Source organism: Podarcis cretensis (assembly GCF_951804945.1).
Source record: "Podarcis cretensis genome assembly, chromosome: 1".
NCBI lineage: Eukaryota > Metazoa > Chordata > Lepidosauria > Squamata > Lacertidae > Podarcis > Podarcis cretensis.
Genome location: NC_137170.1, coordinates 124,174,891 through 124,198,318, shown reverse-complemented (window position 1 = coordinate 124,198,318; position 23,428 = coordinate 124,174,891). Strand labels below are relative to the sequence as shown.

The 23,428-nt window shown below is 40.8% G+C and overlaps 1 protein-coding gene across 1 annotated transcript in view; it reads right to left on the bottom strand.

The window, feature by feature from the left end:
• Nucleotides 1-1,123: 1,123 nt before the first annotated feature.
• Nucleotides 1,124-23,428, bottom strand: part of STK17B (serine/threonine kinase 17b) — a 113,863-nt gene continuing 91,558 nt past the window's right edge. The window contains exons 4-9 of the mRNA XM_079981819.1: nt 12,024-12,236; nt 7,560-7,704; nt 7,145-7,271; nt 5,951-5,999; nt 3,414-3,593; nt 1,124-1,861 (exon numbers count right to left, since the gene is read on the bottom strand). Coding sequence (XP_079837945.1) covers nt 1,576-1,861; nt 3,414-3,593; nt 5,951-5,999; nt 7,145-7,271; nt 7,560-7,704; nt 12,024-12,236 — 1,000 coding nt within the window. The 3' untranslated portion in view covers nt 1,124-1,575. The remainder of the gene's footprint in view (nt 1,862-3,413; nt 3,594-5,950; nt 6,000-7,144; nt 7,272-7,559; nt 7,705-12,023; nt 12,237-23,428) is intronic.

The window sequence follows — 23,428 nt, the reverse complement described above, 5'->3', positions numbered from 1 at the left end:
AATCCGTTCCGCAAGTCTCTTCGTCTTGCGGTTTTTTCATCTTGCGAAGCAAGCCCATTAGCAGCTTAGCGGATTAGCGCTATTAGCGGCTTAGCAGATCAGCTGATAAGCGGCTTAGGAAAAGGGGGGGGGAGGGGAAAAAAACTGCAGGAACTCGCAAGACATTTTTGTCTTGCAAAGCAAGCCCATAGGAAATTCATTTTGCGAAGCACCTCCAAAACGGAAAACCCTTTCGTCTAGCGGGTTTTCCATCTTGCGAGGTATTCGTCTTGCGGGGCACCACTGTATCATATATTTGCTGGGATACCATCAATGGATTCAACTGATGAATGGGAAGGTAGAAGAGAGTTGTAATTTAGGAGAATAATTTGATGAAGTCAACTTCATCTATAAAAGATAAATTATGACGAAACCTAACATTGCACACTTTTGTGGAAGTTCTCATTCAATAAAATTTAGTCTTGTTGGCCTTCAGACTTAATACCTCACAAAACTGAGTGTGCCCTTAAGTAATATATAGAATTGCAGATTTTCCTGCCAGAAAGGTATACCACGTTGACACAAGTTTGTGAGTAGATAGGTAAAGGCAGTGCTTTTTTTTTCTAGAAAAATAGGTGCCGGTACTCATCATGAAGTTATTAACAACAAAGAAGGGGTGCCGGTACTGTGTACCCTTGCGTAGCCCCTGAAAAAAAATACCAGCTAAAGGTATTTTCACATGACACAAATGCATCTTTGACCCCTTTCCATGTTATTTGTATACACAAAAAGGTTTTTAAGTTAAATCAGTATTTTAAAACATCTGGGTACTATATTTGCATAACAGAATTGTGGAATGCAAATGGTTATTTAAGTGCCTCACGTGAAAATGGTCTAAGGCTGCAAACCTCTCTACACTGAACCCAGTGAGGCTCGCTTCTGAGCAAACATGCAAGAGCCTCCGGGCTGCCAGTCAGGAAGCCACTTGAACTCCAGTCAACATTCCAAGTGGGAAACACAGGCTCAAAGGATTCATTGTAGTACAGCTATATACTAATAAGTCACTGATTTGAATCTGTTCAACAAAAAGATGACAGCATGAGGCTGCTCTGCTGGACTTGAACAAAAGGGCCCATTTCTCTGCTTTGTCAACTTCATGTAGCTTTATTAACAATGCAACTGCATATGTATTTTTACATCACTCTTTGGCTTAGAACATGGTTATGGTGTGTTTAACAAGGCTAACTGTTGGCTAACATTAAAAAAATCTTCTTCCCAGTTTGCCTGTTTTATTTATCGACACACCAAATCCATTATTTGGACTTCAAATGTAAAAATGCAAAATAATAATAATACTCAGTTGCTTGTCTGCCTCCAAAGACAATCCACTTCAGGTGCCAGGACTCCAGTTTCCCAGGAGTCAAACCCATTGCCAGCAATGGTAGCACAAAGAAGGGCCAACACAACATCAACTGAAAGTGCATTTCTTGGATAACCAAAATGCAATAGTGGACAAGCCATAATCTGAAAGCATGTGCCACAGGAGAAGATCGGAATCCTAAATTCAGTTCAAAATAGCATTCAGGAGTGCATCTGTTAGCATACAAAGTCTGTTGTGAATTCTTGGGGGTACTGGAGAGAATCATCAAAGCGAAATCGTTTGGAGACTGTACTGCTGTCTTCTGGAATATTCTCTTTATCCTCTCGCTCGCTGCACATTCCATTACACATGCACTTATTAGTATTTCTTTCTTCTGTGCACTTATTCATATGATCATGTGTTGGAGAAGAACTGGGGCTTTCTTCAGGGCTGTACAACAAGAAGAAATCTCTTTGCTGAAGCCAGGAGTGAGACAGACAGGCCTCTGCTGTTGGTCGCTCTCTTCAAAATAAAAATCAAAAGATACACATTTAAGACATGGAGGTCATTTGAAAGCAACAGCTTAGCCAGTGAAAGAAGGGTTAAATACTACCTGATGTTGGGATAGCCTTACTGCCTTCAAACAAAACTATATCCCTAATCAACTAGATTTGGCAGAGATCCACGGGGAGGAAGAGATGGGCAAGCTCATCTTCCCCACACAGCATACACTTCATAACTTGCCCTCTTGTAACTCCTCTCACTGACCCCACCAATTCTCATCACAAGGAAAGACAACATATTTTTGGTTTAAGTGTCTATAGCTTGCTCTTCCTCTATTTGCCATCAATATGTATTTCAAGCAGTGGGAAGGTGGCTGTACGGTGCAGGCAAGAATGGATGGAAAAGGCAAAATGGAAAGGTTTCCTTCCTCAATCTGCCTTCCCTTTCTTATACCACTGATAGTATTCTGTGCACATAAACACACAAACTAACAAGGATTATGGCTGCAACATAATAGGGAGTCAGCCAACTAACACAACTCTTCACTGCTTGGAGAAATTGTAGAAGCACAATCCATTTTCGTGAAAGGCTTTGCAGCTTGCTGAAATGGCTACAGCTGTTCAATTCCATACCTTAAAAGCAGGAGTGGGGAACCACCGGCCTGTGGGCCCAATTATGCTCAGCAGGGTTATTTGGCCCACAAGCCATGTCCACCTGCTCCACACCTGACATCCTGATTGTTCCCTAGAAAGAGATGTTCGCATTTGTCACTTTTAAAATTTAGTGCCAAATGCAAACCACACTGGGATTGGTTCCATTTGGGAGCCCCCAGATGCTGCAAAAATTAGATTTTGCAGTCAGAAATCACTTGATTGGCATAAATGGAATTAAAGCTGGGCTGCAAAGGAAGAAATGAAAGAAGTGGGAGCACACTTATGGTGCACTCCTGATTCCTTCCTTCAAAGTTGGGTCATGATGGAGAGGTGGAAAGCCTTGACCACCTCTGAAAGTGCCCCACAAGGAACAGATCCTGTTCCGTCTCCTGCACTAGAGAAAGCCCCGGTCCACCATCTCAGAGGGTAATATAGAAAGTATTAACAAACACAGAGGGTTGTACATAATGTCAGTCATGCTCTCAACAGACCCATTGGAATTAATGGACATGACTAATTTAGGTCCATTAATTTTAATGTGCCTGCTCCAAGTAGAATTTAGCTGGATACAACCCAGAGTCAAATACTGCTAGTTGCTCTTTGGCGTTATAAAGCCAAGCACATAGGGAAGTATTTCTGATGGAAAATACACAAAGATTCACCCCAATTCTAGACCCATAAGAATTTCTGTGCCACTGCAGTGTGTCAGGTTATACAATGCAGTTCTTACAAAAGAGGAAGAGAACTCAAGAGTAAATAAAATGATTTTTAATTTGAAATTAAGCTTGTGATACACAGACATGCAAAAAATAGCCTTTTCATATGACTAAGCCCCTTGCCACTATATTTATGTTACAGCAAGACAGAGATTCCGCTTAAGTTTTCTTCCTCTGCCCTGCTCCAAATCATCTACTTACTCAGGATTTTTAACAAGTAGCATTTGAATGAAGTCTCTGGCCAATGGTGAAATTGAAGCAAATGTTTCTTCTGAATAATCCACATTTACTTGAGAAATATTGAGGTACGTTTCTTGTTTGTCGGCTCCCACAAAAGGAGATTCGTGTGTAAGCAGCATATAAGAGATGACACCCAAACTCCTGAAATTAGAGAAGTTATACATTTAATATTAAAATATTTGTTTGTAATTACACATACCAAGCCAGATTTTTCTTTTTAACTTTTCAGTTATCTATCTCTATCTATATCTATAAATCAAAATTTGTAGAAAGTCATTACAGGTAAACTAGATGCATTCATATAATCAGCTTAGTTTCATGACACAGAACAAGTATACTTCTTACACACTGAACTGTTCCATTTTCAACACAGAAGGGCAGAAGGCAAAGTATTTGCCTATTTTTACAACTATACTTGTCACCAACATATCAATCAAAATATTTAACAACAGGAAACTGGCAAGCAACCTGCTTGTTATCAAAATATTTCTCCACAAGGACTCTACAAATCCTGGCAGGCAATTCTCAGGAGCCCCAAATGGAGACAAGCTCATAAACATTTCATTGCACTTCTTGCACTATGATAGATATCAAATGGATGATACTCTCTCAGTGAGAAGACTTTACCTTTCAGCACAGTGTTTAGGGCATGCCATACAAATGAACTAGGCACTTATATTTGCTTAGAGCTCCAATATGAACATCCAAAACTCTAGATCAGGCTGCACATTTAATGTATCAACAGATTTTCAGTTTAACAAAAAATGAAGCCAGTGGGCACAGGGTTAAGAATTCAGAAGTTTGCGTAACTTAACAGTGGTAATGAGATAATCAGAAACTGAAATAAAAACAGCAAACATTGGCAAAGAGATTCTATTTCTGGCACATGCTGGAAAGCAGTGAAAGCAAAGACGAACACCACCACAGGATATGTTTAAAAAAGAAACAAACAAAATCTAATTACTTCCTTAGCTTATGAAGCCAAGGCTGGTAGTCCATCAAATCATAAATGGTGCTTGGTCATCTAAGGTCAACAATATATAAGGAATAAAAGGTTATAAGACCCTTTCCACTGAAGCCTTATACATTCTGAAAATAAAGGTGTAACAGGAAACCTTGTCTGATCCCAGGTTTGCTATTAATCACTTGCTCCTTTTCATATTCACCTCAACTAACAGCCAATTTACTTTTTGGGTTGTTAGTTGTAGAATTCTGAAAAAGTGCTGTGGCAACAAGTGACAAAATGGCCACCACAGGGCATAGAAAAAGAACGTAAGTGTAATTAAAAACGCATCCTATTTTTGCATGATTTTTATACAAGATTTTCCCCAGGCCACCGTCAAACTGCAAGTCACATCTGTCTCCATAGCCTTAATTGTAAAAATTGCAGATCCAGGACTTTTCAGTACCACCATGAGTACTATCTGAAGAAGTGTGCATGCACACGAAAGCTCATACCAATAACAAACTTAGTTGGTCTGTAAGGTGCTACTGGAAGGAATTTTTTTATTTTGTTTCGACTGTGGCAGACCAACACGGCTGCCTACCTGTAACTAGAACCATGAGGGGATAACTTGCAAAAATCATAAGGATCCATGCCTTACACTGTAAACGTCAATCAAGCACTTACCAGCACTACCCTGGGACAAAGAAACCCATAGATCTAAGTCACAGATCTTCATGGATTTTACAAGGCATATCCTCAAACCACCATCAGAATGAAAGGGTGTGGTATAAACGCAGCTGATTATAGGATAAGTTAAATCTACCAAGAGGATTGAGCCTATACAGTAGAATCAGAAATGTGCCCTCACCTGGTGCTTATTCCTTCACACAGAATATTAAATACTTGGGGGGGGGAGAGAAAGGGAAAGCCTGTACCTCACTGTTTTTTGGGTGCTCTATCCCCTTCCATAGGGCTTTTGGGTAAAGAATTCCAGAAGAGAGTTCCATCCCCTTCCTATAGGGGCATCAGGGGTGGGGGAGGGAGCCAGGTGGCCCCGCTCCTAGGTGCTGGCTGCTGGACAGGAATGCCCCTATCCTTTGGCCATCGTCTCAAAAAGAAGCCAAATGTCCTTGCTTCACCACCACCACCACCACCACCACCACATGCTGCTTCTTTTTCACACACTTCTCACCTTTCTGTTCATCACAAGCATATCCACTATAGACTGCTGCCTCCTCTTACGTGGCTTGCATTAAGAAGGGATGGGGATTCAACCAGATGGATGGGAGGCACATTTCAAAGTTTGTACAGAGGCAGAGGGCAAGGAGAGAGGCCCCGGCATTGGGGCTCATGAGCAACATATGGAAATCCCTGCTTTAGGTCACCATGACTATAACTTGTTCCCTATAGTCACAAATAACAAATGAAGGGCCAACAAAGGCATTATATGAAAAGCAGTTTCCAGAAATTTAAACTGAAATGATATAGTAGCTAATATATAAGAACTAGATAGTCTTTACAGTTGTTTAAACTTCAAAAGAAGTGATCTTACCATATATCTGTTGCTGGAGTAATAGGTTCATAATTTAAGACTTCTGGTGCTGGACAGAGGGGAAAGGAAGAGTACCATGAAGTACAGCAATTGTGTTCTAGTATACTCATGACAATTATCTTATTCTGAATTTGGGCATCGTTTTAAAATTATAGGTTTGTACGATTGAAAAAAGAGTGTCCTCTTCAACATCTACGGAATGGTCCACACAGTCCCTGCAAGTGTATTTAGTTCTAGATGCAGAGCAATGCAGGAGTGAACTGGCACAATCAAGCCATCCTTTTGTTGAAGTTGGTACAAGGTACATACACTAATCTCAAAGTAACCCATTTACATTCTGGAGACCAGTATATATTTATTTCTTTAAAGTTATACTTTTCAACTTGAGACAATTCATGTTTCCTAACCAGTGATTGGGAGAAAACTGAAGAGGAAATTTCCTCTACGGCTTATATGTAGAACAGCAATGACTCCATTATTTTTACTAGTCCTTTTTTATAATAATATTTATTAAAGTTTCAAAAGAATTACAAAAAAGAAAAAAGAAAGAAAAAACAAAAAATACAAAGTACAGAAAAAGTAAAAAAACAATTAAAAACATTCCAATCTTTCCATGTCTTATCTTTCTTTTACTTATTTCCCTGACCTCCTCACACCTCCCTCTTTTGTATTCTAGTTCAATTGTTGTTTCAGCAAATCCTTACCCTTTTTGCATTTATCTTGATACTTTATCGTAATATATTATAACTTTACATTTTTACATGTTAACAATCCATTTTTACGTACCCCTTAGCCACCTTATTGCTAAAACCACTTAGCTTCATTCCAACCTCCCTCTAACATTCCTTAATTTTACAGTGTTTCTGTAAATAGACTTTAAATTTCTTCCAATCTTCTTCTACCAACTCTTCTATTTTTACTAGTCCTGTGTCAGGGGCTGATTACCCAATGCCCATTTTATTTTATTTGTAAGATTATTCATAAACCACTACCTCATTAAAAAAAAAAGTAAAGGCTGGCATTCAAGAAAAGCATTCAAACATTGTAAAATCATGAATCAAATTAATTCTTTAAAAACATTTTCAGCAGGTGACAAAATATCAAAATTGCAGGTACCTCTCTAATGTTGAGTAGTTCTACCATATGTGAAAATACATAGAAGCATTCAAAGAGCATGTGTGCATAGTGACATACCTTGATACTCGGGAGTCCCAACAATTTCCCGTAGTTCAATGCAATTGCCAATCTTCCGAGACATGCCAAAATCAACAATTTTTATATCGCCAAGGGGACATACGCTACTCAATAAAATATTCTGGGGCTACAACAAAGAAACAAAAAATGTTCAGTGCATGCATAATTCACCACATATTAAAGATATAAATTTAAGATTACTTCATAGTTTTAAACTACTCTAATCCTACTGAAATTGGCATATCACCAATTTAGGAGGCCAGTAGTTTCTTACCAAAAAAATCAAAGCATTTTTATAAAAGCCTAAAAGGGCAATTTGAAATGTTAAGGAGTTATCAAGATACAGATCAATATATTTATGAATTTATATCCTAGAACATCAACAAAAGTGCAGAAAGAAATACATTATAGTTACCTTTAAATCAAGATGGACAATGTTGTTCTGATGCAGATGACAAATGCCCTCAAGTATTTGTCGTATAAGTCTAACAATATCTGTTTCATCTATTGCTTCTTCTAGGTCAGGGAGACATAAATTAAAGATTTCTCCTCCAGCAGCACTAAAAAAAATATAAACAAACACACTCAGTTTTAAGCATCTTACTCTCTAAATGACCTCATCACAGAGGTCAGTATCAGTCGGAAAGTAAACTCCAGTTCTACTGCCTTATTGTTTCAAAGAGTTTGGTACAGGTTCATATTTAATTGGACTGAAATGACAATTGTAGAGATGGAGGGGAAAGTAAAATGCTCAAGCTTGGGATTTTCTGTTGCTCCAACATGAACTTTTGTAGGGATAGTCAAAAAGAAGCCGTGAGGATGTGATGTAGAAGGCAAAATCATTTGCAAGCTTCATATTTGTGAGGTCAGTGAAATGGCATCTATTTCCAGAACACCAGCAGATACCAGAAAACAAAGAAAAAGGTTTTAGTGGAAACTTAAATCTCAGCACAGCATGTTACTGACAGCAAAGGAAATGGATATTTTTTTCTAAAGTATCCAAGAAGTCTTTTAAACCAACTAGAAAAACAATCAACAATCCTGAAAACAGTCTATGTTGCTTAACATTAAGACAGCTTTATTTTCTGTGAACTTTCTAGGAACAGCCCCTTAAGAGGGACTCAAAACACTTTGTCCTGGACTACTTTTTACCTAAGTTTCTAAAAAAAGTAGTTTTCAACTACTATATAATACTCATTCACCACAACCTTTCAAGAAATGCTAAAAATGTAGCTATTGCTTTTTTTCTGGAATGCATTTTGATTTTGGCACTCCAGTTACATACCTTCCCTGAAGCAATCATATTAAGTTATATTTCTCTCTCTCTCTCTCTCTCTCTCTCTCTCTCTCTCTCTCACACACACACACACAGAGAGAGAGAGAGAGAGAGAGAGAGACTGACTGACTTTTGGAAGCAAGATGAAAACAAAAGCAAGATGAAAACAAAATGTATGCCCAAAACACAGCCGCTGCTCTGGCATGTCTTCCACTGCAACCCACGATCCCCTTGTGTGAACACACACACACTGTTTGCTTTTGTAATTTCTTGATCCAACTGTAGCTCCCTGCGCTGGAGCAAGTAATCACATGCACTCAAACATTGGAGAGGATGCCTTTCCACACATGCCTGCCCACCCACACTAGCAACCTCCTCTTGTAAATTTGGTATCAAATTATACTTCAAGCAAGCTTGAGCACAAAGCATAATTTTGGTTTCTTCTGTGACTGTTACTTGACCAATCCATATAAGAGGATAGACAACAGTTCACCTCCATTTACACAGCTCTCATCATGGTCAAAGAACAGCAATGATGAGGCTGCTCTTGCATGGATACAACTCCAACAGCTGAAGGCTGTCTCTTCACTACCATCACTCATTGTATACTGGCATAAACTACCCTCCATGTCACCAGCAAACTACTCCAAAGCTGTTCCATTTTAAAACAGTAATATATTTGCAGAAGCCTCTACACCAAAAGAACGATTTCTTTTTTTGTTGTTGTTGGATTGATGGGCCTATTTTCAAAAACACCAGCAACACAAGCTATTAGCGGCCCAAATACTTCTTCCACATCTATTTCCCATCCTGATCAAAAGAAACTATTACCAGATTATAACTTCTATGCAAGAAAACGTGCTAAGGTAAATCAAGAGGAGAGTTCTGCTGCACAGAAGTTACTCCTTATCCCAATGGACTTTGGAAGGATGCCTCAAAGCTTCATCAAGTTGCCCTGTACATAGTAATCTAGGATAACGACATTTCAGATGACTACAGCTACAAGTTTTACAGTGGTCTACTAGGACAGCAAGGTTTCTATGTAACTCAAAAAAGTTAAGCTGCATATTCTGAAGTTGCTGTTGGTCCTTATGAACATGCATCCATATTCAGCAGCCTCTGGCCTATCTAGCAACAGTGATTCAGGAATGTTGCCTTCCTCTGTGGCAGAAAACAACTCAACAAATGTCCACTGACACTATCTAGCACTCTTGATATCTAAGCTGTCATCTCTTTCAGATGGTGTCCTTTTTCAGTTGAAGACCCTCTCACAATACATCTTCTATAGCCTCACTGGCAAATTAGATATAATCCCAGCATTTACACAAAAGCATCTATTATATTTAACAAAGGTTATGATTTTTTAAAATTAATGTTTGGTTTAAAAAATAGCAACAGCACACAAGGACAAGACACTAAAAGTTTTAGCTACCATGAAACTATAGTTACAACAGATTTATCTCAAACAAATCTGACACAGAGTTAATGCTGTACTTATTAAGTGCTGCAAAAATGGAAATTACACTTAAGTGGGAATGTTGAGAAGTGCCAACGCTGAACAGTTGAATAACAAGAATGCAACATTGTCAGAGAACTGGTCAAGCTGACATTAATAAGAAGTGCAAAGATGACAGTTACCTTGATAATAAAAAACCCTGGTTCTTTGGATCACTGAGGACAGCAACTTGCAACTGACTCTCATTTTGAAACTTGTTGAAGCTGATATTTCATAACATTCCATTATTTTAAATTAATCTAAAGCTCAAATGTATTCTGCTGAAATTTGCACATTATGATTATTAATATAAAAAGCTTGATTGAACAATGAAGAAATAAAAATTGAGTTAACTAATCAGTAAGTTTATATAAAGACTGTTTAATAGACTACATGATACATTAATGTCTCAAAGGAAGGGCAGTGCCAAAAAAATAACTACAGATACATTGTATCCAGTCTGATAATGCAATCAATCCTACATGAACATTTAATTAAGAAAGAGCTTGTTTATACCAAAAAGTGTACTACAATACCCATGTCGTATCTTGTTATTCTGAGCCCTAACTATAAATAATAATGCAGGGCTCTTTATAGGCCCGAGACAGCATTTGGAATACAGTTGTGGATGTAGGTACTAGCAAGTGGAGATAGGAGCAGCAGCTTTGGTAAGCAAAACAAGTAACGACTATCCCAAATAATTTATATCACTACTGGTATAAATAGTTGTGTATAGTCATCTCAGGTATAAAGAAATGGATGGTGCATCAATATCCCTTGCAAATAGATACTGGTGTGTGTGATTTAGGACAATTGCAGGGAGGGGGAGGAGAAAACTGAATTATTTGTTTGTGTAGAAGAATGCTGTGTTAGAAACTGAGATGTGAAAGCTAGGAGCTAAATGGCACCTTAAACCAAGGTTATGGGCGCAACAACGGAATGTCTAGGCACACTTTTTTTATAACAATACAAAGCTGAAAATGAATGAACTGCAGCAAAAATATTATGTTCATTTTCACATGGCCTAGCCCTTCCCCTGCCCACCCCCCTAATATTCTTAAGGAGGTCGGGAGGCAGAAAAAGGTCCTCCTCTCCTTCCACTCTGCAGTTTCAATCTGAAATCTTAAGCGTAGTACTGTGCCCAGAATTCAGAAATTCAGAAATGCTTGAGCTAATGAAATTCCCTGTCACAAAATGTTCCTAGAACAAAGGGAGTTTTGATCATTGGAATAATGTATTTAATCACACAAAACAAGTCTGATCACTATTAAACAGTCTTGCACTCTCTTCTTACAGCAGTTGAAGTACATGGGAGAACGAGAAAATAGCTCAGGAAAAAATTCTTGGGATATTTCTTAATTGGTTGTGTGATATACAATTCAAATGTAAATATATCAATAAGAACCATCTGACAGAAATGGGGAACTCAAGAATCACCTAGGGAACAGGCAGCTATTCTATCCTTAGCCATTCTACAAGGTACAGTGCTAAGAATCAACCTACGGAAGGACCATGCTTGCACTGCAGATTAAGTTCTATTTTATTTAAGTTTCCCCTGAAAGCTTAAAAAGACAGTTGGTTGTATCCAACAAAGTGGAAATGAGGACAGCTAAACTGATTTCAGTGGGTCTAAGTTAGTTATAAAACACACACACACACACACACACACACCAGTTTTTAAAAGAATATTTTAACAATACAAATCCAATGTTACAATAAACATGAATATTTTTACCCCCCTGCCCCTTTTGTGGTTTCTTATATCGTTTTTATTTTTAATACTGCATTTTCTTCATAGTTGTGACTAACTTAAGTGCACCAATTACAATGAGTCCACTCTGAGTATGCCTCAGTTGGAAAGAACCCAGAGATCTGCCATGCCTACAACAGAAAACATAATATAGAAGGTCAATGATAATAGTGCCACTGATAGAAGGTTCATTTTAACAAAGGATTAAGATCCAAAACCTAGAAGAGCCAAACACAACATAAAGTACACTGTACGTATTCTCTAATGTTACCTTTCTGGTTATGTTTGGTGAACTTATGCAAACAATGACAAAATCAATAGATCTATTATCAAACATACTGGCACAAAGCATACTTACTATTCCAATACCAGAATGATTTCATTTGTTGTTTCATAGACTTCATGGAGATTTACCACACGGGGACTCAGCTTTGTTAATTCTAGAACAGCAATTTCATGTAGGATCTCTGCTTTGCAGTCTTGGCCTCTTCTTCTCTTCTTCAGAAACTTAGCTGCATATTCCTGGCCTGTAGATTTTGCAATACATTTTCTCACCACAGCAAATTTTCCTCTGTAAAAGGACAAAAGTATTTGCGAAGTATCAGAGCTGCTGAACAGACACAAGAATATGGAAATATTTTAAAAGTAATGTCAACATCATAGCTTTAGCTTACTGCAGACAAGAATGTGTGTATTTTTTGCAGGCATGGTTTTTGCAGTCTTATCATTATCTAGACCTACTGAAGACTTGAAAAGCAAAAATAGAGCTCTGGGCAAAGTTTTCTGCAATCCAGAGATAAGGCTTCAGTGGCTGGAGCATCTCCTGACCTTACCTCTACCATAGCTACAATTATCTGTACCCTGATTTCTCATGCAACACTGCATTTCCTTTATCCTGCTTCACTCCAAACCTTTGCAAACTTGAATCCCAGCAGCAGACCATTATTATGTAAGAAAAGTTCCTCTTGTACATATCAGTCTATATGCAAAATTTGAGTTTCACTATTTTGAGTGTGAGGAAGAAGGGCCAACTCTTTTTAAGGCCACAAATCTGTATGAAGTCAGGTTGCCTGATGTAAATGGAATTTAAGCAGCCTTACTACATGCAAGTTTGCAGCCTTCAACCTCCAAGATAAATATACTTAGATACCCAGCACCAATTAGGAGATCACTACATTACAGGGATTTTTAATCAAATATTCTTAGTTAAGAACTTAAGACAAAACTTGCACTAAAAATGTATTAAGATGCTTACAACTGTCATATCAAAGATTGGAAATACTCTGCAAATGCAATTTACCAGGTACAGGTGACTCTCATTTTATGCAGGGGTTATATTTCAGGGTTAATGCATAAAACAAAATTGTGCATAGTCAAGACACATTTCTCCCTGATACCTTCCCCCTTTCCACCTTCACTTAAATTTTTAGTATTTTTTTGCAAAGAACATAAAGCTGAATGCGCCCAAGTTAAATGTGCGTAAGTTGTAAGTTACCTGCACATAAAAGATACTTCTGTATTTAAGATCCTAGGATAAAAGGCCATTTAAAGTGTTGCAAATGCATTTTAAAAAGCTTCACTCCACCACAGTGCTGGCAAGTGTTTTTAATACACAGTGCAGGTAAGAACATGGTTCTGTTTTTTAAAGATCTCTGAAATGCTTCTTCTTAGAAGAGTTTAAGAGGTTGTTTGGGGTTTTTTTTTTTTTTGGCAAGAACTCCTTCAGAAACTGGTTTCAGGTTTTTAAAAGGATGTTTTAAAACACATTTTGCTTAAACATATGCTCAGATTTTCAATTTGCGGGGATAATGTCTCCTCTTAACAAAGTGTAAAGCTTTAACTTTAAGGTGCCACAGTACTGCGACAACACACCGGCTATGCTGCTGAGCTGAGTTTGGGCCAAATCAAGTACTTTGAATTTGAGAGAAGTTACTACATTCCTGGCTTTCAAAGGGTGGGTTGTGACTTGTGACTTGGTATAAGGTAGATTGCATCACTTTTTAAAAAGTGTTCTTTTTTTTTCTTTCCTTCCAATAGAGAAGAAGAGGAAGTGCAGAGAAAAAACACAGCTCACATTTTGAAGGTGGAGAAGATCTAAAATGTCTGCTGCTGGGCACTCATAGCCAGTGTAAAGGTTTTGAAAGAGTTGTGTGTGAATGAGAACATTTAACATCAGGAATAACTGGACAGATAAACTGAGGCACAGGGAAATTAAAGAGCTAGTCAAATTAAAACAATGTGTTCATGGTAAAACAAAGTACAGCCTAAAGCCTCCACACAAAAGCCCATTCTCAATTGCTAGCAAGAAACAAGTCATGTAAATCTCATCTCTTACCAACTGTTTAACTTTAGAACCAAAAATGTATGTTGGTAAGATTGTGTTTTTAGAAGAAAACCACATACTGCTTAAAAATGAAGCTGACCTTTTAGAAAGTAAAGAAAAATGTGTTCCCTTGGCCAAGTTAGGAATGCCTGAAAACCAGGATTATGATTTTAGTGTTAATGTTTACATGAGTGCCCAGAAATACAGTAAGTGAAAAGTTTAATATAAAACGAAGAACAGAATCAGGTCTTTAAAGTGCTTGAAGTTACAGAAGTAAAACATGTGTACAGTGGTACCTCGGGTTAAGTACTTAATTCGTTCCGGAGGTCCGTACTTAACCTGAAACTGTTCTTAACCTGAAGCACCACTTTAGCTAATGGGGCCTCCTGCTGCTGCCGTGCCGTCGGAGCACGATTTCTGTTCTCATCCTGAAGCAAAGTTCTTAACCTGAAGCACTATTTCTGGGTTAGCGGAGTATGTAATCTGAATCGTACGTAACCTGAAGCGTATGTAACCTGAGGTACCACTGTACTGGATATGCCTAAAATGCTTTTTATTCTAAAATAAAATTTTCAGAACTTCTCTTCAACCATTATTCCAGGCACGTGAACATCATTTTTTTATTTACAGGTAGATAGCCATGTTGGTCTGCCGTAGTTGAAACAAAATAAATAAATAAAATAAATAAATACTTCCAGTATCACTTTAGAGACCAACTAAGTTAGTTATTGGTCTCTAAGGTGCTACTGGAATGAATTTTTTAATTTAATTTTGTTTTAATCATTTTTTATGACATCACACAAAAATATACTTTGAAAATGTCCCTGTTCTGAGCCCTTTCTTATTAACAACTTTTTAAATCAAGGGCTTGTAAGCAACTTCAGGAAAATGTCCAGATTTGGAGGCCAGTGACTAAGAACACTACAAGCTTTCACTAACTGTAAATATGGGAATGAATATCAAGCAGCTACTTTTTAAAAAAGACTCTCAGAGGTAGGCAGCTTTAAGTGTGCATTTTCATTTGGAAATTCTGCAGCTACTAGAAACAAAATATTTAAGAGTCTAAAATATGTTACTATCATGGTGGGGGGACGCAGGAGTAAATCATAACTTCTTTCAGGGCCCTTCAAAGTAGAAAGAAAGATTCATCTAAGATCTTTAGAGATTAGTTAACACTCATCTGTCCACACTTAAAATGATGTGCAACTCTTAGAACCTGGCAGAAAGCTGTTTTGCCTCCTTTAAAAAAAGAAATTGAGCAACTCCCATAGGACCCCCAGTATAAAGCAGTTAAGGAAACAATTTATCTAGTAATTAATAATGAAATACAACAAGACAACAGGGTGCCTCATTCCTAAATTAGTATTTGAATTCTCCAGTGAAATGCAAACATTAAAAACTGACCCGCAAGAAACATATACAGTATTAGAAATTTCACCTGCAATTTCAAGGTGTTTTGACGACTTTCCTACAAATGAAACTGCATTGCTGAAAGTGAGTCAGCCAAATTCTGTAACACAATAAAGCCTGAATATACATCAAGCAATTATTATTGCCTCACCCAGCATGATGCACACTTACTATGAGGAAGCTGACTAGCATTCTACAAAAGGAGGAATTACTTCAGTTTCATGAGAACAACAAAATGTTTATCTTTCTTCAGGTGCTTTTTAGAGAACTGCCACACATTTGACCAAAAGACTGATCTTGGTATCTGGAGACTCAAAGCTTTCAACTCTTTTCATAGCTGTTCAAAAGGTATGAGCTAATCACTTTTCTGCCTCATGTATCCTCTCTTTGTGGCCTGTCACCCTTTAATCTAATGCCCATCCACCAAAGCCTTGCCCTCATCTATATCTTATTTCTCCACTCTTTAGGCATGACAAAGACTATACATAACAGAAACACAAACTTGTTTTAAAACCAATCAATTTGAGCTGCCAGCCACATGCTTGTTTTATGGAAGATGCACACATCTGAGTGCCACAGCTGAGAGCATACACATACATGATGTGTGGACATCTTACACATGAAACTACAGTAGAGGAAAATCAAGAAATGGAAGGACTATGGAGGAGGATTAACAAATTTTAGTTTGGCTCACTAACAGTGATGTGGGGTTTCTGGAAATTTTTGATTTTATTTTCAGTTTTACCAGAAACGTTTCTGAGGCACATGCACAACGGCAAAAAAGTGAGTGGATGGAGGCCACAGACATGAGGGAAGTTGGACAAATTTGACAATAAAGGAAAAGAAGGCAAAAATTGTTGCAGTTCGCATATTCATCTGTAGTCAGGAATGGAAATCAGTCAAGCAAATATGATTAGCATTCATTGAAATTGTTGTTGTTTCTTGAAGTCCTCAAATGATATGTAATTAATTACGAGGGTTTTTTTTCATTGTTCTGATGTTTCCTTTGCATTGAAATGAATATACGTTACATAGTTATGTAAGCTGCATTAACTTACGTTAAAAAGTGGACAGTGAAACAAATAATGTATTTGGTAGGACCGAACTGCAGTGGAACAGAAAAAGTGTTGATTGCAACAAATACGGGTCAGAGGGGAAATTGCTGCCTTACATTCCTTGATTGAAGCCACTATTTGCTCAATAACAAAGTCAAATCATTAACACTAAGCAATTATACAATATATACAATATATCCAAAAGCTGCTAAAGTAGAACTGCCCCCTACTCCCAACTCTCCACCCCTAAAAGCCTTTCCAGAGGGTCAAAGACCCTTCTCGGTAGTATTGGCAATGGCACAGATGGCATAATCAAAGATCAGACAATGGAACCTTGTGTGAATAGAGAAGAACTTTCAAGAGATGCAGGGAAATAGTTCTAGTCACAAAGCTTCAAATCCAACCCAATAATACACCAATAAAAATTCAAGAACAGAAAATATTCCAATGAAGAGAACAAAGCCATGAGCTTATATTCAAAGAGAATGAATTAGTGACTCAATTAAAACTGTGAAATTCATCCCACCCATATTTCCTCTTCCTTATTGCCACTCTGCTTGACCAGGCTCATTAAAATTTCCTATCGCCTAAAACCTATTGCCAGTTTTCATCTTGCCTCAGAGAACTACCCCATATCTAGTGCCTGAATGATGTTTCAAAATCAGCCAGATCAACAACCTTCCTGTTTCTTCACAAAAGTTGACCTGCAAATATATTGATAACTTTGTTCCATGAACAACTGGAACATTCATGAGCATTCAGTGACATCAACTTAGCCACTCAGTGTTAGATTAACTGCCACAACTACTTAGATTTTCTCCACACAAACTCTTAAGACAATTAAGCTCAAGTATTTCAATTTTCAAAATTTTACTTCTTGAAATTAAAGTCTGCCTCACTAAGCACTGGATTGGACTCTCTAATTTTGCTCCATCTACCTTTCATATTAAAAATGCTACAACACACTGTGTTACTGTGTCTCAATAATGTCATAGATTCACAAATTAGGTAAAAGAGGCGTTGTTAGTTCACAAGTATAAAGCTCAAACAAGCTACTAATGTGCATTAACTGGCCAGCAAAGACAAAAAGAATACATTTGGAGTATGTCTTGAAATGGGAAGGTGAATCAAGAGTTTTAAGAACTTTAGCACACACAATTCTAGAGCCTCTGCAATGGCTGCCATCTATTTTAGATGACATTTACTTCAAAGCTGTCAAGTTATTTCTCCCAAAGAGAATTACTCTCCCAATAAGCAAAGAGAATCTTATGCGCTCAATATTTTTGTGCAGAAGAATCTGTAGAATTATTTGCTGTGTTAGAAATTCAGATATAAAAGTTAATCGCCAAATCACACCTTTAACCTAGGTTGTGGTTGCCACAATGGAATGTCTAGGCGCCATTTCTTTCAATGGGATGATGATTTCATTTCATTTCTATAGCACTTTATATTTTAAAGAACAAAACTCAAAGCAGTTTACTACACATTAAAACGTCAAATCAAACAATCCAGAATAAAACAAATTCAAGCTTCAAAGAAAATATTTCCGTTCCTTCTCTAAGTGACATTTTGCTTTCCCCAGTTGCCAATCCGGCATCCAGAGCTCTCCACGTGGTCGCAATTGGGCCTACATCAGTTGCAAAATGTACTTGGTGCCTAGCTAATTTCTAACACTGTATTCCTGCAATACTAATTTCATTTTCTCCAACCTCTTTCTTTCCCACTTTGCCTGGCAATAAGGAAAGACAGAAAATCCTGTAATGTGGGAGCATAATTGCACTTGTGTTACTTTTTTTTTTTAGTTCCAGTTTTAAACTGATTTGGGCATCCTTAAAGGTAAAGGTAAAGGTACCCCTGTCCGTACGAGCCAGTCTTGACAGACTCTGGGGTTGTGCGCCCATCTCACTTAAGAGGCCAGGGGCCAGCGCTGTCCGGAGACACTTCCGGGTCACGTGGCCAGCGTGACATCGCTGCTCTGGCCAGAGCCAGAGCCGCACACGGAAACGCCGTTTACCTTCCCGCTGGTAAGCGGTCCCTATTTATCTACTTGCACCCGGAGGTGCTTTCGAACTGCTAGGTTGGCAGGCGCTGGGACCGAGCAGCGGGAGCGCACCCCGCCGCAGGGATTCGAACCGCCGACCTTTCGATCGGCAAGCCCTAGGCGCTGAGGCTTTAACCCACAGCGCCACCTGCGTCCCTTTGGGCATCCTTACAGAAAGAAAAATCAAGTAGTACTAGTAGTTTTAAAGTCTAGAACAGTAGCCCACCAATACTGATAGTTATCAATTGCACCACTCCCCTTCCCCAACAGCCACACAAACAAAGAAGTCCTAGATGTCAGGAGTGGCTAGTTTCTTACTTCATGAAGGCTTTGGGGACACTTGGAAGTTGTTATCATCTCTCCTGCTGCTTCCAAAAGTTGGCAACACCAAACACAAAATGATGGGCTGATCCCTCCCCATTTTTTACACATGACGAAAAACCTGAAAGGTTCTGACTTTTCCCACACAGAATGAAGTGTTTTTCCCCACCTTCAAATTCTCTGCAATTCATGGATATCTTATGAGTCTCTCACGTTATGCAACCAGAGACAAGTGGTCCGCAGAAACATATTTATGGTCATCACTGTCCACCAGAGAAAGATTTGTGGCCATGTGGCTCCATATCAGGAGACAAGTTTCTCCTGGGCTGCTGCCCAGGAAGACTCCCCGGTGTGAGTGCCTGAGGGTCCTGCTCTTGCCACTTACCATCTGGCCTGGGGCGGGGCCTGACAGGCCTCACTAGGACTGCTTGCTGCCTGCTGCCCAGGAAGACTCCCCTGTATGAGTGCCTGAGGGCCCTGCTCTTGCCACTTACCATCTGGCATGGGGCGGGGCCTGGCAGGCCTCACTAGGACAGTTGCTGTTACTGCTGGAGGGACACAAAGTGTTTGTAAAATGTTTTTTAAAAAATTCTTTTGAATTTTTTGTATGTGGGGGGGTGGGGGGGTGGATGTTTGGGTGGGCTTGGGGAATTTTTTTGATTTTGTTGTTTTTGTAATTTTTACAGTTTTTTGTTTGTATTGTTTTATTGGTTTTGTTCGTTTGTTTGTTAAGGTGTTATTTTGTTCTTAAGGGGAGGGGTCAGGGCTGCCGGGGAATGGGCCCCAGCCCACAAAATGGCTGGGGCATGTTCCACAGGGGGGGATGCACTGGGACAACCGATCTCAGTGATCACGGGTAGGAGGAGGAGTTACGCTAAAATTAGAACATGTCATTACAGAGGGGGCAGGTTTAGTCGTCTGAGGACTATTCCTGCCTCCGGGTCTGGTCCTGACCGGATGGATACTAGAATGTTTTAATTCTTTCATTACCTTTTTAACCTAATGTGCTGAGCCTATTTTGGGGCCATTTTATGCTTTATATACATCCGCGTTCTAGATTCCCGGCCCCGGCAACTAAATCTTTACATGTGTGACAGAGACTTGGTTGGATGAAGCAGATGGGCCTGTCCTTGCCGCTGCTTGTCCACCAGGTTTCTCTTACGCACAGCAACCCAGGTCATGTGGGCGGGGAGGGGGGGTTGCAGTGATTTTTAGGAAGTCATTAGTTTGCACCAGGCGTCCTATTGGGAAGACCCAGTTTTCTGAGTGCATGTTCTGGAAGTTGGGCAATAGGGGCAGTACAGGATTCCTTTTGGTGTACCGACCTCCCCGCTGCACCAAGGATTCCCTGCCCGAGCTGCTTCAGGTCGTGGCGGATGTTCTCCTGGAGACACCTAGCTTGGTCGTCCTAGGGGATTTTAACATCCATGCCGACACGACCTTACAAGGGGCCGCTCGGGACTTCGTGGAAAGCATGGCCTCCATGGGGCTGTCCCTGAATAAGTCTGGCCCAACCCATAGCCGCGGACATGCCTTGGACCTGGTGTTTACCTCTACGGATGTTGGTGATCTGACACTAAGTAAAAGTGAAACGAAAGAAGTGCCATGGTCAGATCACTTCCTGGTGCAACTGGACTTCTCTGCGACCCATCCCCTCTGCAGGGAGGTGGGACCGATTCGGATGGTCCGCCCCCGCCACTTAATGGATCCAAATGGTTTCCAGAGAGTGGTAGGGGATGCTTTATCCCATGTTGATGGCCTTTCAGCCGATTCCCTGGTGGCCCGCTGGAATGCGGAGTTAACCAGGGCTATTGACTGTTTGGCTCCGAAGCGCCCTCTCCGATTGCATGGAGCCCGGAGAGCCCCGTGGTTTTCCACGGATCTGAGGGCAATGAAACAATCGTTGAGACGGCTAGAGCGCCGGTGGCGGATAACCCATTCTGAATCTGACCGGACACAGGTTAGAGCTCAACGTCGAGCCTACCAAGTGGCGATAGCGACGGCGAAGAAGACTTTCTTCACCGCCTCTATTGCATCTGCAGAAAACAGCAGCAGGAGACTCTTTCAGGTGGTTCACAATTTAGCGGAACCACCTGTAACATCGGGGCCCAGTACGGGCCACATGTTCTCCTGCAATGATTTTGCAAATTTTTTTGCAGATAAAATCGCTCAGATTCGGGAAGAAGTAGACTCCACCGTGGGAGCAGGGCTGGGGCGGGAGAGTGCTAGAGTCCTGTCTGGTCAAGTTGTGTGGGATCAATTCCAAGCTGTTACCTCCGAGGATGTGGACAGGCTGCTCGGACGAGTGAAGTCAACCACCTGTCTCCTGGATCCTTGCCCATCCTGGCTTATAAAAGCTAGCCGGGAAGGACTGGGCGATGGGCTTCGTGGGGTGGTGAATGCTTCCCTCCGTGAGGGAGCCTTCCCAGACCCGCTGAAAGAGGCGGTTATTAAACCGCTTCTTAAAAAACCATCTCTAGATGCGGCCACGATGGCCAATTATCGCCCAGTCTCAAACCTTCCATTCTTGGGCAAGGTGATTGAGCGAGTGGTTGCTGAACAACTCCAGGCACGCCTGGAAGAAGCGGACCATTTGGATCCCTTCCAGTCGGGATTCAGGCCTCATCATGGGACTGAAACTGCCTTGGTCGCACTGGTTGATGACCTCCGGCGGGCTAGGGACAAAGGTGAGAGCTGTTTCCTAGTTCTGCTGGATCTCTCAGCGGCGTTTGATACTATCGACCATGACATCCTTCTGGACCGTCTTGAGAGGCTGGGAGCTGGGGGCACTGTCATACAGTGGTTCCGCTCCTTCCTCCTGGGCCGTGTTCAGAAAGTGGTGGTGGGGGATGAGTGTTCAGACCCCTGGGCTCTCACTTGTGGGGTGCCTCAGGGTTCTGTCCTCTCCCCCATGCTTTTCAACATCTACATGCAGCCGCTGGGAGGGATCATCAGGAGGTTTGGGCTGGGTGTTCATCAGTATGCAGATGATACCCAGCTCTACCTCTCTTTCAAATCAGAACCAGTGAAGGCGGTGAAGGTCCTGTGTGAGTGCCTGGAGGCGGTTGGAGGATGGATGGCGGCTAACAGATTGAGGTTGAATCCTGACAAGACAGAAGTACTGTTTTTGGGGGACAGGAGGCGGGCAGGTGTGGAGGATTCCCTGGTCCTGAATGGGGTAACTGTGCCCCTGAAGGACCAGGTGCGCAGCCTGGGGGTCATTTTGGACTCACAGCTGTCCATGGAGGCACAGGTCAAATCTGTATCCAGGGCAGCTGTTTACCAGCTCCATCTGGTACGTAGGCTGAGACCCTATCTGCCTGCAGACTGTCTCGCCAGAGTGGTACATGCTCTGGTTATCTCCCGCTTGGACTACTGCAATGCGCTCTACGTGGGGCTACCTTTGAAGGTGACCCGGAAACTACAACTAATCCAGAATGCGGCAGCTAGACTGGTGACTGGGAGCGGCCGCCGAGACCATATAACACCGGTCTTGAAAGACCTACATTGGCTCCCAGTACGTTTCCGAGCACAATTCAAAGTGTTGGTGCTGACCTTTAAAGCCCTAAATGGCCTCGGTCCAGTATATCTGAAGGAGCGTCTCCTCCCCCATCGGTCTGCCCGGACACTGAGGTCCAGCTCCGAGGGCCTTCTGGCGGTTCCCTCCCTGCGAGAAGCAAAGCTACAGGGAACCAGGCAGAGGGCCTTCTCGGTGGTGGCGCCCGCCCTGTGGAATGCCCTCCCATCGGATGTCAAGGCGATGGACAACTACCTGACATTCAGAAAACATCTGAAGGCAGCCCTGTTCAGGGAAGTTTTTAATATGTGATATTTTAGTGTATTTTTCATCTCTGTTGGAAGCCGCCCAGAGTGGCTGGGGAAACCCAGCCAGATGGGCGGGGTACAAATAATAAATTATTATTATTATTATTATTGTCTTAGGGTAATTTAAATGTCATAACCCCAGTAATATCGCTTTGAATTTTGTTTTGTTTGGTTGCTTGTCTATAGCATTTTTGTTTTATCCTGCTATGGCTGTATGCTAATGCAATAAAGGTTTGATTGATTGATACTAGAATCAGCAAGGGATACCCACATGACCTGAAGGTGCTGCTGTGCAATGCCAGGTCAATGATTCATAAGGCCACTGCCATCCATGACTTGATCATGGATGGAGGATTTGACCTGGCATGTGTAACAGAGACTTGGTTGGATGAAGCAGATGGGCCTGTCCTTGCCACTGCTTGTCCACCAGGTTTCTCTTACGCACAGCAACCCAGGTCATGTGGGCGGGGAGGGGGGGTTGCAGTGATTTTTAGGAAGTCATTAGTTTGCACCAGGCATCCTATTGGGAAGACCCAGTTTTCCGAGTGCATGTTCTGGAAGTTGGGCAATAGGGGCAGTACAGGATTCCTTTTGGTGTACCGACCTGGTATCAGGTGTAATCCTGATACTGGCTATAACATTCACTTCCCTTGCTTCATACTGAAGCATTCCATGAACTGTTCTTCCACCAGGCCCCTGCGTGCAGGCTATTAGTAAAAGAGATGTAGAGCTTTACAAAAGAATGGGTCACTGACACTTCAATTTCAGGTACAGGAGGTAATGGAAAG